This window comes from Micropterus salmoides, unplaced genomic scaffold (assembly GCF_014851395.1).
Source record: "Micropterus salmoides isolate LMB-PRFRI ecotype aquatic unplaced genomic scaffold, ASM1485139v1 Ms_hic_scaffold_9, whole genome shotgun sequence".
Classification (NCBI taxonomy): domain Eukaryota; kingdom Metazoa; phylum Chordata; class Actinopteri; order Centrarchiformes; family Centrarchidae; genus Micropterus; species Micropterus salmoides.
In genome coordinates this window covers 37,153,545-37,169,346 of record NW_024044681.1, presented here as the reverse complement: position 1 = coordinate 37,169,346, position 15,802 = coordinate 37,153,545, and the positions used below count along the sequence as shown (strand labels likewise).

The following is a 15,802-nucleotide window of genomic DNA, read 5'->3' as shown; positions in this document are numbered from 1 at the left end:
ACTGGTGACAGGGGAGAACCTAAAGGAGTAGCATAAAACTTTTAGGCTCAACCATAGGCAAGGCCCCGGGGCCTGACAGCATCCTGGGTGCTAAAGACCAGCACCATGGAACTATCACCAATTCTACACTCTTTTCCGTGAATCCTAACAGTCTGCCACAATACTCACCCCAGTGCAAAACTGCAACAATAATCCCAGTGCCCAAAGAACTAGGCTTGTTCCAATTAGCGATTGGAACGCTTATCGACGATTGAATTGCTTTTTTCATTCTCACAGCGTAGGCTAACTAAAACAGCAAGTTATTATTATTACCAACACTGTTTTTAACTGTGTTATGTCTAGGCTAGTAGAAACTAGTGCAGGACTAAGAATGAGGAGACAGATAAAAGAGGAATATTTACTGCGCGGGTTGAAGGTACGGAAGATTGAGTAGAGGAAAAGCGGAAGATTTGGTGCGTGCCAAAACGGGTTGGTGGCTGCAGCGCAGAGCAGGTTGTACCAGAGTCCAGACTGAGAGGCTAAACTGAGCAGGTCCAGAGCAGAATACGGGAATATATTAGATGGACAGGCATCCAGGGAGAGCAGACGGGATGAACGCTAGTTCCTGTAGCGGGACTAAAACATCATGTTATTTTGCAAAATGCACTTTTAACTTTTATTATAGCCTACTACATGTTATTCTTCAATCGCCCTTATATAATCAGCCACCTGTTTAATGGTTACCACTTATTGTTTATTCATCACTCTCTATTTCAAAGCTGTTCAGACATATTGTTATATTTCCAAATTGTATATACTGTATACCAAATCCACCTATCTCAAGTACATAACACCTGCACATAACTTATTTTTTCCAGCATCCTTTGCACTATGCTCCATCGCACTGTGTACATGTATGCATATATGTGTATGTGTACCTGTATATCTCATCCACCTCTGACATGTACATGATGATGATGATGACGATAACTAGAACTGCAAGCAGTTGTAAGCTGTGTCCAAGCCCCCCCGACGCCAGCCATGTCCCTCAACCCGCGGAGACTGCGCGAGTCGACCTTGGCGTCCCGCCGCAGCTACGAGGGCCCACGGTGAATAAATGACTAGTTTGAGATTAAAGGGACTTGCGGTTACGGAGATGGTAAAGTGAATGGATGTCTATGGGAGTGTCATTTCATATAGGATTGAAACGCCACCTAGAGGCCGATTGACACCAAATTTCACACAGCCCCTCGGGAGGGCGTGCCAGATAAGGTCCCTGAGTTTGGTGTTGATCGGACATTGCAAACCTGAGGTATGACATCACATCCTGTTTTTAGCATTTTTCACAAACCTTTGTTAGCTTATAATTGTAATTTGATGCCGATCGGACTTGTCGCTTCGTAGGAATTAATTAAAATAGCTTTTACAGTTTTTGGGATTTAGCGAAATGTATACGCACAGAGGTGTGTCCTATACCATATGAATCGGCAGTATCCCCCAAACACATCCGACATAAAGTTTATGAATGTGCGATGTAGTGGCGCGTAGTTATGAGGCAAAATGTCGTTTGGTTCAAAATCCCATTGAAATTAATGGGATTTCCCCACGATTTTTGACCTTCGATTATAGCGCCACCTGTAAGCTGAATTGCACCACGGGGAACAAATCACCCAAATTTGGTATGAATCGGAGTTAAGGTTATGGAGATATAAAATGCGTGTAAATCAATGGGATATTTGAGTGAACTTTGGTGCTTGAAGTGAGGGGACCTTGCTGAACAATTTGGCTCAAGTTTCATGTCAATAATATAATATAACCACATGTTTGTGACTTGTTATAGAGGAACAATTTTTTCAGGTTAAATAGCGCCACCAACAGGAGTTAGTTGCACCAGATTTTGCACAGGGGGCGTCCCACATTATTGCTCCAAATTTGGTGTCGATCGGCCATTCTAAACCTAAGATATGATCTCACTTCCTGTTTTTAGCATTTTTCGCAAACATTTGTTAGCCTATAATTGCGACACTTAGCTGGATGAAAATTTCCTCTACGAACTTTCATCAGCTTGGGAACCACAATGCCTTGTATTTGTGAGTTCCCAGCCCACTCAGGTTCCCAGCTCCGCTGGTACTGGGAACCGCGATGCCTTGCATTCTTCATTCGGTCCAAGCCCGAGTGGGCTGGGAACCCGCAAATGAAAGGCATCGCGGGCATGGACCCTTAATAATAACAGCTATTTTGCCCACTAGCCAATGTGGGTAGTGGTTTTTCGTAGGCCTATATCAGTTTTGGGCACTTTGGATTATTTGTTTTGTATCTGCAATTCCTCAGAGCTCTGACTGGATTAAGTTTATCATCATAAAGCTCTGGTCACGTAAGTGGAGATACTTCCACCTGAAATGATTATACAGGTCTTTATTTTCCAGATTATTCCCATGCAAATGCATCTCCTGCTTTCCAACACGGCATAAGTACTTTTATTAAAAAATAGAATTAACTCTGGAAAGGTAGTTGTGATATGACAATATGATGTGGCGTAAGGGCGGCCCTGCTAGTAGTAACACCATGTCCCTCAATCATAAAGATATCTGTAATTTTACAGCATTTAATGCCACTTCCCTTCTACCTTTTCTTTTTCTCTTGTTCTCCTGCGCATTTGTATCCACACTGCTTGGCCACGCACACTCACACACTGACTGAACGCTGTATTGATGTGTGTGTGTGCATGCAACCAGTTGCGTGTGATGACAGGTTTTAACGATCATGTTAAAAGCAGGTGGAAGGCTGACAGTCTACAGGTCCATGACTGCCCTGTGACTTTTTTGGACCTGTGCAAACGAGATGAGGATTTGACATTTGGTTGTTTAAGCAAGACAGAGTGATTGGATCTCTAAATGTTTACAGAGTTTTATTCTTACTTGTACAAGTAGATATTATATACTATTTATGGGTAATACATTGAGATATTGGTGTCTATAGTATGACAAGATTGTGTAAAGGTACTAAGGTGCATTTGCCTTTTCTTTCAAACTTAATCTAAAAAAATATACAACAAATGTATTTTAACAAATAGTCAAGCTTGTATTTAGTAGTAACTGTGGTGAATAAAAATGAAAAATTATGCAGACGTGAACTAAAGCTTTATGAGACACGGGAACAATGAAGTTCGGTGTTAGGAAAATCAAGCCAAAATATGAAAATTAGAATGTGTGTCCTGAGAATATTACTTGTTAAGCAAAGCGTGGTGCCTACTTTCTTATTCGAAGTATGAGGAGAATGGTAGCCCACTCTGTGTCCTGTAGCTTCTATGATGAATGAAATATTCTCTATTTGTGGACCACAAACCAGAGAGGACCCCAACAGCACAGTCCATTTGCTGAGATCATCACATACCTGGGGACAGTACAGACAGCACAGAAAATAACTCCAAACATCGCAAGGCTGCTACACATTGAATAGTAGTTAGTGAACGAGTCTTCAAACGCTTTGATCAAAGGCGAGTCATGTAGAAACTGTGCAGAAGCAGGGACACAATGTCATCCAGGCTGCAGCCATGTTGCTATGAGAATACAAATTATCTAATGGTGCCAGCTGCACTTGAAAAGGTTTGTTTAACTTATTGAAACACTGGCACTGACATCCCTATTTCATCCATTACACCAACTGGCAGTGCTCCACACCCCACACAGAAAAACATTTTTCAGTATTTGTTGGACTGGCTTATCTGCTTAACCGATCAACTCTTAGCCTTCTGAAGTCAAGTTGAGTCTTCAAGCAGCGAGGTCTCTGCCCTATTTCAGAAAGCAGGTTTGACAAACTGAGCTGAACTCTGAGCCTGAGGTGGGAAAGACAACGCTGAAGTTAGCTTCTGATTCGCAGCTTCCGATTCGGCAGTTAAGGGGAACTTAAGTGAAAGTTAACTTACGTTGCTGAGCGACCAAATCTCGTTTTTTGTGCCTCTTACTGCTGTGAAAGCGGTGATGCATTTTAGGCAAAGCCTTAATGCTGTCTGAAACACTTTTTAAGATTTGAAAAAAACCATTTTATTTGTGAAAATGACAAAAGGGTGATTTCACTGCTTTTTCTCCACATGCAGACCACATTAGACCAGGTCCAGATCCAAAACCACTATACCTAGAGCTCTCAAATCTGGACTAGATTACTCCAGAGAGGCTAAAGTTTCAATCAAACACCGTTTCAGATTTGCGCAAGGTCCGTGTACTTTGCGGTCAACGGATTTTCGTTTTGAAATGAAAAAAAAAAAAAAAAAAAAAAAAAAAAAACCTGCTCGTTTCCCAATTACCATTAGTAAATAGGGAAACGAAAAACGAACAGTTATTGGTTTTGATATTAAAAAATGGAAAACGAAAAAAAATATATTTTTCTTTGATGTGTTTATAGATGGAAATCAGAAATTCAAATACAAGTGTATACATCTTATTCCTCAATTTAGCATTGTTTTTTTTTTTGGTGACCTGGAAGCTATGGTAAGCAGTAAGCGGCTTGGGGTGCTATAGCCTATATGTGCGCTTGACAGACTGTGGGCATGCACTTTCCTTCAACACAAAGTGGCTGTATGAGGTCACCGAGGTCCGGACCATTAGTTCAAATCAACTCAGTATGTTGAACCTTACGGAAGCGCATGAGTGGGAAATTAAAAAGCCATCATCAATGGAGCTACAATTCTACAATTAAAAAAAGTAAAAAAAAAAAGAGCAGCACCTCCACTTTAATCCAGTGGCACTAGAAATACTGCCAGTGTGGACCATGACGGTTATCTTTAAACACAGCAGTGGAGGAAGGAGTCAATAAGTTTAAACCATTACATTTTATTCAGCATTGTTGGGTCAGTCAGCATTTACTTACAGACCTGTGGTTAAAAAGTCACAGTCTGACAGTAATTATGATTATGGTGATCTGATGAAAAATTGTGCTCATTTCACATTTAATTAAATACTGTCAAACACATTAGGATTACGAGCAGCCAATATTCAAAAACTCCCCTTCTTCAAACTACATTTAGCCCAGTTTTAGAATCTTAAAGTCATTTTAGCTGCACCACAATCATCCTCACCTCTGACATGATCACAATGAAAGGAATGTTCCATCAGTGTGACTAATCACAACATGACAGTTGATTTTTCATTGATCACTTCCAGCTTCATACAGATTAGTTTGATTTTAACAGTGATTACTGCAGTAATTAAACCTTAGCTAAATGTTTCAGTCCAACTGTTGAATGGCTGACAGCTGCCTTAAAGTCCACACATTAAGAGTGTTAGAAGGACCGTGAGATGAGTTTCCCTCATCTCAGCTTGAACAACATATTTTCACTTAACCCGCTTTCTGAAACAGGGCCCTCAAGTAAGTCAAATCCAAGACAACTAATTCATTACAATGCAATTTAATAAAATTTCACTGGTGTGTATGGGTGTAGCTGTAACGTTAGAAGCCCTTAGTGTACTGAATGAATAGAGCAAGGACACATTTCCTTATTGCATACATAAACATAGATAGATAGGTTTAGAAATACTGACAATATTCACACCAACTCAATGACATAAACAATAATTATGTCTACAGAGAGGTTAGCAACAGTCTGACAAAAAAAAACAATAAGTCGACTTTGCTGTGGACAGCCCGGGACTCCAGCTAAGGGCAGCGTCTGAGCAGACGACCCAGCCCCCAGGCTGCATGACTGTGACGTCAAGTAACTTAGCTACACGCTAGCTGCGAGATCCAACCTGAGGCTCTGTGACGTAGACGGCCCTGTCTCCCAGCTGGAGGAAGACGACGTCCTCGGCTGGCGGCGGGCTCCGGCGCGCGGTTGTGTGGCGTTCAGACGGCGGGGCTGAGGCTTGTGATGAGGCCGAGCTGGAGCAGACCCGGAAGCTGAAGCTGCTGCTGTTCAGTCTGGGCAGACTGTTGCGGATCAGCACCGAGTAGCACTTGTGAAAGCGCACCCACAGGTAGACGTAGCACAACGTTATTAACATCTTAACCTGCACACGTAAAGGGGGCCATCCTGGCAGCTGACTTTGTTCACAGCGGACACAACATTACTGTCGGACTTAGCTGTAAAGCTAACTGCTACTTCTGCTTTTTCCTCCTTTTCCTCTTCCTTTTTCTTGCTTTATTGGCGGTTGGCAAACAATCAATTGGTGCATTACCGCCACCAGCTGGTGTGGAGTGTGGATCAGAATGATTTCTACTCGGCCATTTTAGTTACTCCAAGTTACTGAAACAGCATCCAATAACTCATCTCTTGAGTTCTTTTGCAGAATATCTTTTAAATCAAAGTGTACTTTGATTATTCTGAGGTTGTGAATCCGCTGCCTTCTTCCTTCCTCATACTTCTGACAGTGTAACGGGCTCTGCTGGTTCATGCTGGCCACAGGAGTCACATCTACCTGAGCCAGAAGTATACATCAGGCTTTATTATTAGTATTATTATTAGTATTATTATGTTGACCTTTTTTGTCTCTCCTATACCTTCCTGCACATTTTATTTCTCCAAATTTCCTCTGCACTCTATAAACCATTCCTTATTTTTCTTCTCCTCCTCCCACCTTTCCTTTATTATTTCTTTAATAATGCTCTGGATTTCTGTCTTACTGAAGCTAACTGCCACCTTGGGGTGGCTGTGGCACAGGAGGTAGAGCGGGTTGGTTGTTAATCGGAAGGTCAGTGGTTCAATCCCCGGCTCCCTGTGGTTGCGTGTCAAACCCTGAATTGCCCCTGGCGGCTGTTCCACCTGTGTGTGTGAATGTTAGTTTCGGTTTGAGCACTTAGGCTCAGTGTATGAATGCAGATGTAGTGTAAAAGCGCTTTGAGAAAAGATTAGAAAGGCGCTATACAAGTACGGAGCATTTACATTTGATGTACTTTCTTTGTGTGATCTGTGACACTTCATTTGAGTTCTGTATAATGTTTGTTGTCCTTGTATCTAAAGGTCTGCTCTGCTGTCTGAATGGCTGCAAGTTGTATAAGAATAATAAAAGAATAGAAAAATAATAATAGAACTATTTGCAGAGAAAGAACAATGGAGCAGATATACATGTGCAACGTATTGCAACGGAAGAGAATATTGTGTGCATAAATATATAAATTGACAACATAAAAATATAGAAAACAAAGATTAACAGTTAACAACAAATATGTGCAATGTGCCAGGTTTGTGCACGATATGAAATGAAGTGAAATAATATTTACATGTGCAGAGAAATTTGTATTATTTGAAAGGGGGGAGTGTTAGTGAGGGACCCAGATCTTGTTAATGAGGCAAGCTACAGACGGGAAGAAGCTGTTTTTGACCGGGATGGGAGGGGTCAGCTGCAATCTTTCCTGCACGGCTCAGAGTCCTGGAGACGTGCTGAGGGGAAAGATTGCTGCCTTGAGCTGAACCGGTGCTGATGGTCCTGGAATCAGAGACATGTTTTCCCATCTTCACGTGCTGCTTCCTGTCTGTCAGGAAGTCTGTTATCCACCTGCAGGTGGAGTCAGGCACACTCAGCTAGGAGAGCTTGTCCTGCAGCAGGGCCACAAATCCACAAACAGGATCCTGGGGTAGGTTCCTGGGGAATCCAGGTACTGGAGGATGTAGTGAAGGGCCATGCTTACTGCATTGTCTACAGACCTGTTGGCTCTGTAGACGAACTGCGTAAAACGGTTTACAGTTAATGATAAAATATTCCAGATCAGGAGAACAGTGCTGCTGAATCACTGTCACGTCTTAACACCAGCCACTGTTGATATAAAAACAGACACCTCCACCTTTTGTTTTGCCGGAGAGTTCTGTGTCGTGGTCCGCTCTGTAAAGTTGGAAGCCAGCCAGCTGCAGTGTGGAGTCCAGTATCAGCTCACACAGCCACGTCTCCATGAAGCACAGAACAGAAGATGAATAAAATTCTGTTTTTCCCCACCAGAAGATGAAGTTCGTCCAGTTTGTTGCACAGTGAGTGTAGTGAGTCCCGACCGGCGGAGGCGCACAAGTGACCTTTTCGTTTATCTCTCCTACGGTGCTTCACAGCCCAAACAACAGTGAACGTCCAAACAAAATGAAATGTCCAATAATTCCACAGATGATGCGAGAAAAGTGGGAAATAAATCCGCTGGTGTTGTTCCCTTGATGTTTATGAGCTCTTCTCTGGTGAAAGAGTTCCGGGAATCACCTCCTTTTCCCAACAATGATTTAAAGTGGTGGTATTATGCTGTTTGGCTTTTCCCCTCTCCTTTATTGAGTTATATATCTGTTTTGTGCATGTAACAGGTTTGCAAAGTGAAAAAGCCCAAAGTCCAGCCCAAAGGGAGTTCCCATCTCCTACAGAAAACTCTGCTCTGAACTGAAAACAGCTCGTTTGTAGTCCAGCCCTTCACTTCCTTTACTTGTGACGTCACAATGAAAACGCGTCATAAAGCTTGCCAAGCGGCTAGCGGGGTCAGGCACGCCCTCAAACCAAGCTAGTCTGAGCGGAGGCCCTTTGGCTCGACTCGCCTTTGTTTGGGTTTCCATTGTAGAAATGTTGCACCTGTACCTGCTTCCAGGTACTTTTTTTCGTATCACCTCACCTCCGTTGAGGTTCCAAGCGAGCTGAGGGAAACTAAAATGTAACGTGAAAACACGACAGACTGCTGATTGGTCAGAGAGAATCGTCACTATTCATTGCATCATCATTGCTGCACCAGACAGAGGCCAGCAACAGAAAGTTTTATATTTTACAGTTTTCGTATGGAATTTCATCACTAAATCCACTTCTGAGAAGTTTTGAGGTGAGAAATCAGCTGTGTAGATTTCCAATATTGACAGTTTTACGAGAAGTGATGGCGGAACAAAAATGTGATGAATATTTTGGGAGTTGAGGAGCTCCGCAAGTGGCTGCGGGGGAAGCCTATACCAACCAGGAGGAGCGTGTGAGGCCGGCCAGCCGCCCGCTCACAGAGCCCTCTGCTCCCGCCGTCACACAGACCGCTGCAGCAACAACGGCAGAGGAAAACACAGCTGGAAGGTTTTCATACCGCTTATCTGTCTTTACATTCTGAGGAATGTTGAAACGTTTTAACTTTACAAAGAGAAATCTGTGTGGATCACTGGTGTGTGTGTCGCATTGAACATTACGTTGCGGCAGTTGTGTGTGGCGTCGCTATGACGACAAGCTACGTACTATCTCTGGGTATTATCTGCAATGGAAAATGGAGCAGGGCCGAGTAGAGCCCAGTCTATCAATTTGCGCTATAGTAGCATTTTTCAGCAATGCAGCATAGATCGTCAGAACAACGGCAACAGTTCAACGTTTAGTCCTGATGGTATGATGTGGAACAATGATGATGTGGACTTGTGAGTAACTCATACCATCTGCTAGATTACGGTCGCAGTCTGAAGCGGCTTTGATTTGGATCGCACTACCTTGTTTCTTACGACCCGCCCTTCTCTGCTTCTGATTGGCTTGTAGTCCTTACCTGTGAACTGCGCATGTGCAACTCCCAACAAAGATTTTGTACAAGTAAGATGCATCACTCTGTAGCTCAAGAGCGGAGCGTACAGCTGCAGCAATGTGCAGTATGAGAAAAATATGGTGTTTTTTCAAAATTAAACCATGTAAACCTGTTCTGGTAAAACCCCTAAATAAGATTTTGAATCTGAAAATGAGCATAATACCACCTCTTTAAATTGTCTTGTGTTGGATTATCTTGACTGTGGCCTGTACATTAACGAAGTAATTCAATGATTGATGTATCCTTCTCATTACTAGTGGCATTTCTCCCGTTTCCACCTGTATTTCTGCTGTTAGGGTTGTTTTAAATGCACCTGTGCTGGTCCATATAATCCACACAACCATAATCTAATACAGTATCTCACGAAAGTGAGTACACCCCTCACATTTTAGTAAATATTTGATTTTTATCTTTTTATGTGACAACACTGAAGAAATTAAACTTTGCTACAATGTAATGTAGTGAGTGTACAGCTTGAATAACAGAGTAAATTTGCTGTCCCCTCAAAATAACACAGGCTGCTCCTTGTTACATGCGCTTTGGTCTGGTAAGTGAAAAAGTTCTGTATTCAGGCGCAGTAATGTTAACAGAAAGGCTAACGTTACTTGTAGTTAGCTGGCTAACACATTGAGGTAACGTTCACTTTGCACTGTTAGGAACTGCTGTAACTTAGTTAACATTACTTTAGCCCTATACTATACTGTGGAGACAGTCAAGCTCTGCATTCTTATAAGTTAACAAGCTGTATCTGAAGGCAGTGTTTGTAGCAAGATGTATGGTTCCTCAAAAAGTAAAAACATTCATAATGTGGAACAATAGCCTATAGAGCCTAGTTTCACTGAAAGGTAAAAACCCCTGTCTCCAGTTTAGGAGATTTTAAATATCAGAAACACCGGTCCATGTGATCCAAAATGATCATACAGCAACAAAAACTGAACATTATCATTTAAAAAATATATATTTTGTCTTTATTTAGAATCACATATCACTTTACACAGTCTTCCTTGCTTATAGAATTATACAGTGATTCCATTTTTTTTTTTTGAATATACATGTACTAACAGAACAGAACATGGGGTGTTCCACATTTACTCAGGGACAAAAGGAAAAATAAATTTGTATATATAAAATGAGAGAAAGATGACAAAGAATTAAACAAAAGAAGGGCGGTTAGGAGCAATATACCTTTTTCCACTTTTCCCAAATTTCCTCAAATTTAGTTTTCTGTAGCCTCACAGAGAAAATGATTCTTTCCATCACAAAGATCTCAAAGACAATATCATACCAGTCCTCTATAGATGGGCTTTTTGGCCTAAACCATTTCTTTGTAATTGCTTTCCTAGCTGCAACACTTAATAAACCAAACAGGTATTTTGTTTTATTGTCAGCAGATGTTGAATGTAGAAACCCAAACAGTAGTTCATCCCAATTAAAAGGAACTTTCGTCCCAAATATGCTCACTAGTTCTGTATGGATCTCACGTCAGAAAGCATTTACGATTGGACAAGCCCAGAACAAATGAAAGTGATTTGCCTTCTGAGAGCAACAATTTCTCCAACAGCTGGAGGAACCCGAGTGATGAGACTGCTGAACAGGTGAGATAAAATATCTGCTGAGACTCTTCCAGCCAAATGTTCTCCAAGAGGTTGAGCATGATATCTTCCACTGAAATTTACAATATTCTGTCCAGATGTCCTCTGTAATACAAATGTTAGTTTCCCTTTTCCCATTTTTGCTTGATGTAAGTGCTACTAGTTTTCTTAGTTCCCCACCAGAGCACTGCGCTCCCAGAATGCAGGGTTACTTGTGGTTCCTAGAGTCTCCAAAAGTAGACTAGGAGCCAGAGCGTTCAGCTATCAAGCTCCTCTCCTGTGGAACCAGGTTCCAGTTTGGGTTCAGGAGGCAGACACCATCTCCACATTTAAGAGTAGGCTTAAGACTTTCCTCTTTGATAAAGCTTATAGTTAGGGCTGGCTCAGGTGAGTCCTGAACCATCCCTTAGTTATGCTGCTATAGGCCTAGACTGCCGGGGGATTTCCCATGATGCACTGAGCTCCTCTCTCCTCTACTTTCTCTCCCTCTGTATGCAACCTCATCCCATTATTGCATGTTACTAACACAACTTCTCCCCTTTCTGGTAGTCTTGTGCTTTCTCGTCCCTCTCCTCTCTCCTCCTATCACTTCCTGCAGGTGTTTCTGGCTCTGGAGCTGTGGAGTCTGGATCTGTGGTTGCGGGTCACCTGCTGCCCCTGTGTTCCTGCTCGACACCCTCTGCTGCAACGACTATTGTTGCTAGTCTTATTGTTATTATTGTTATTATAATCATTAACATTACGATTGTTACCATTAACACTATTATAAATATCTGTACCATTATTCATTTAGTCTATAGCAACATCACCTTCACTGTGTGTACCTCTGTGTGTATATTGTGTAGGCTGCCTCCCTCCCCTCTCTCTCTCCTTACATCTCTCTCTCTCTCTCACCCTCTCTCTCTCTCACCCCAACCGGTCGAGGCAGATGGCCGCCCACCCTGAGTCATGGTTCTGCTCGAGGTTTCTGCCTCTTAAAAGGAAGTTTTTCCTTGCCTCTGTCGCCTAGTGCTGCTCTTGGTGGGAACTGTTGGGCTTCTGTAAATAACATCACAGAGTACGGTCTAGACCTGCTCTTTTATGAAAAGCGCTGTGAGATAACTGTTGTTGTGATTTGGCGCTATATAAATAAAATTGAATTGAATTGAATTGAATTAAACAAATTAGTTGTGTGAGGAATGTGCAGGGTCAATGTTGTAAATGTAAAAATGCACAAATGTATTGAACGCTGTGCGGGGGCATGTGCGGGTATACACTCGCACATACATAAAAAGCACCTTATTTGTTTAAAGTGTTTGCAAACCACGTGATTTTGGACTTTTGTGTATATAGCAGTACATTTAATTTAAGTCCGCAATACACTACTTTAGAATTCTATTCAATTTTAATCATTGCCCAGTACTACTTGAAAGATATTTGATTGGCTAACTCAATTCTTAGCCACATCATTTTATCATTTTGATGCAGCAAAACTTAAGTCAGGTTAAAGAAATTTTCTTTTCTTGTCAATGCAGTTTCCAGGTAAAAAATTTTATTCTTTCTGCCATATAGCCAGCATTATGTTTTTTAGTGTTAAGGCCATTAATCTACACACATTTATGTGTTTGCAGGTGTTTGCTGAGTTCCATCGCTTTACAAATGTTGAACCTATGCAACCAATTCTACTGCGAGCTTGAGAGATACACACCACAACCTTACCTTTGCCATAGCGAATTATGTAGATCACATAATGTGCAGTCAATACTGATTGCAACATCTCTACTATAATAGTCAAATTTGATTATGTTATTGTCTTGTGACGACTAGGAGGATAGAGACATCTACTTTCAATTGTCATTTCTTATTTGCATTTATTTTTGTAAGTTTTCCAGTACATGATCACTTTAAAAGCCATTTATAAGCCTATTTTTAAATTCTTGGGCATCCCTGAACACATAACACAAGACAGAAACTCAGTCACTCATGATTTTATTTGCTAAGCATGACTTTTTGTTTTTCTATCCATCCAAGAGACCAACTCTATTCATGATCAGTCGTCATACGGTCTACTGACAGTTGCATAGAAACAAACAAAGAGAGATGTACTCTAGGCTTTCTCCACACAGAGCTCATCTGTGGTTGTTAACACAGAATTGTGGGTGAAAAAGTTCAAAACGCAAGCTGTGTTTTTTTGGAAGTAAAACAAACGACTGACAATGACAGCCGAAAGCGGACAGATCGCAGTCTGTATGTGTCTGTCGCTGTATGATACAGCAAGAGAGAAACTAAAAGAGATGGTGCAAGCTGGTGTGTGCAGCATTGTGTGGGACAGAAGTGTAGATGCTTGTGCGAATATCCACATCCCAAAATTGACAACTGAATAACAAACCCAATGAAGGAATAGGTGAATATTTGGATCCAGTCCTACTGCACTGGCTTCCAAATCTCTTTTATTGTCATGTTTAAGGTTATGGTTAGCTTCTATTTCTCACCCATTGTTTGAGTCAATGCGTGAAAATTACGTTACAGCTGGATGGATTCGTTGTTATTGATATCAATATTACTATTATTTTAGAATTACACTGGTAGAACTGTTGCACTATATGGCTTGATGTGCTGTAAAAATATTTGTATAATAATAATTATTTTGATTGTCAATCTAGGAACAACAAGAGGTACACATGAGATGCTGTCCAACCCTCCGTGCCCTCCCAGTGAACCTGCAAGAGGATGACTGACTTCTTCAAGGCCTGCAATGGAAGTACTCAGTGTACTCACAGAAATGTCAACATCAACGACAAATAATATGACATGTACTATGGGAAACCAACTTTAATGCCTCTTCCAGCAACTGACTGGTTTAAAGAGATTAAAGGATAGGTTTGTGTTTTTTGTAGTCTATCTCAAAACAATGCTAAAATGTGATGTGTACAGTGAAATAGTTATGGTTGGCTATTATCATTCATCATCTCAATTAAGGATTACCTTCATAGACATGGCCCAATTGTAAGAAATAAGGTACACATCCACACTTCTCCTTTCATGCAAAAATGTTCCTAACCTCCCAATACCTGAGCTTTGATTCTGTGTGCATTTTTATTAGTAGGACCTGGTAAGTATAAAAACTAGTGCTGGCCAACGATTAAAATTTTTAATCTCAATTAATGGCATTGTTATGCGTAAAATTGAATAATGAATTCTAAAGTAGTGTATTGTGCAAATTTAATTTAAATGTACTGCTATATACACAAAGTGCAATAACGTGGTTTGCAAACACAAATAAGGTGTAGCGTGATCGGTTCACTCGCACAGACTTCACTCGGTTAAAAACTTGAAATGACATTACAAGTCGCGGTGGATATTTTACAAGCACAGAACAGGTAACATTAAAGCAACATTGAACACAAGGTGCAGATGTTGGTTTCGGCTGTTTGAGTTGTTTGATAGGCTGCGTCATTAACAAGCAAGCGGCTCACCTGCTGCCGTGATAACGGATCGCGGGAGGAAAAATGGTGGTCTGCCAAAGACTCCCTACACTGCTTGTTTGGGTGGGTGATTTGCAGGCTGCTCAACATCCCGCCCCTCCTGCCCTCCTGTGACCCATGGTTTAACTGTATGTGTATTCAGAGCCAGTGAGCAAGGGACTTTCAAACTAATAATAAAATAAAAACTGCATTAACGTGCGATAAAATAATTGCCAGCGTTAATTAATTAATGTGTTAACGTGCCCAGCCATAATAAAAACCTAAGCATTGTCTTTAATCAGGACATACTTTTTGAAAAAAAAATGAGTATGTGTAACCAATGTGTAACAAAAGAAGAAACATCAGAACATGGCTGAGCAAACAGTGACCCTAGAGGGCACAGGCAACTGCCCACTAATGAGGACAATAGGTCTAAGTTAAGCAGAAAGAAGTAGAAAGAAGAATACAGTGCAGGGATCCCAAAACCTAGTCCCCATATGAATCTTAGGCTAAGTTTAGTTGAAGCTAAATGAGGCTTAAGCAGTCTAGTTGAAAAAAATTAAATGGATATTGTTAGGTCATTATGTCGGTTTACTGTTGGAAGGAAGTATCCCACTGTTGCAGCTCAGCAAGTAAACACACAAAGACTAACATCTAAAAATACTTTTGTGGCTTATCTACATCAGACTGCTGAAGCCTCAGAACAGTCTAATGAACTTTAGAATATTGTCCTCTTTCTGTTACAGTTGAGTCAGATTAATAAAGCGTTGTAGAGTCAGTATAGACAGAAGGAATCAAAACAGCCACCAGTAACTCTTAATATTTTGGCATGTGAGTATTGTATCAAGACAGAGGAAGGGAAAAAATATTTAAAGTGTGTGGGGGGAACCCATGAGCACCACTGTTAGGACTGTGGTTTTGTGTTCATGTTTTTCCTGTTTAAGTCCGTTTTAGGGTTTGGGGTTCTGTGTTTCTTCTGTCCTGGCTTGTTTATTCTCATGTTCAGTTTAGTTCACTTTACCAGATCTGCCTGATTTTCTATTTCTTATCTTAGTTCTTAGTCCTGTGCCTTAGTTTATGTTTTAGTGTTTACTCCTGGTCTGTGTACTTCTGTGTTTTTATTATTTTGGTCTTATCTGCGTTATTTGTGTTCTGTTTTATCCTAGTCTTATGTTAGGTTGTAGTTTATTTGTTTTCTGTCTGCAAAGTGTTGGTTTGAGTTCTCTGTCTGGTGATTGTTTATTTGACAGTGTTTAGTCTTGCGTGTTTGTTTCCTGTTATGTTTAGTTTGTCTTT

The 15,802-nt window shown here is 41.1% G+C and overlaps 1 protein-coding gene across 2 annotated transcripts in view; it reads right to left on the bottom strand.

Moving 5' to 3' along the window:
* Window positions 1-6,113, bottom strand: part of hlcs (holocarboxylase synthetase (biotin-(proprionyl-CoA-carboxylase (ATP-hydrolysing)) ligase)) — a 78,057-nt gene extending 71,944 nt beyond the window's left edge. Inside the window, exons 1-2 of one of the 2 annotated variants that reach the window (XM_038707901.1) lie at window positions 5,724-6,113; window positions 3,232-3,372 (exon numbers count right to left, since the gene is read on the bottom strand). In XM_038707901.1, the coding sequence (XP_038563829.1) occupies window positions 3,232-3,372; window positions 5,724-5,975 (393 nt within the window). In that variant the 5' untranslated portion in view covers window positions 5,976-6,113. The remainder of the gene's footprint in view (window positions 1-3,231; window positions 3,373-5,723) is intronic. The other variant, XM_038707902.1, reaches the window with a different exon arrangement.
* Between the last annotated feature and the right edge of the window lie 9,689 nt (window positions 6,114-15,802).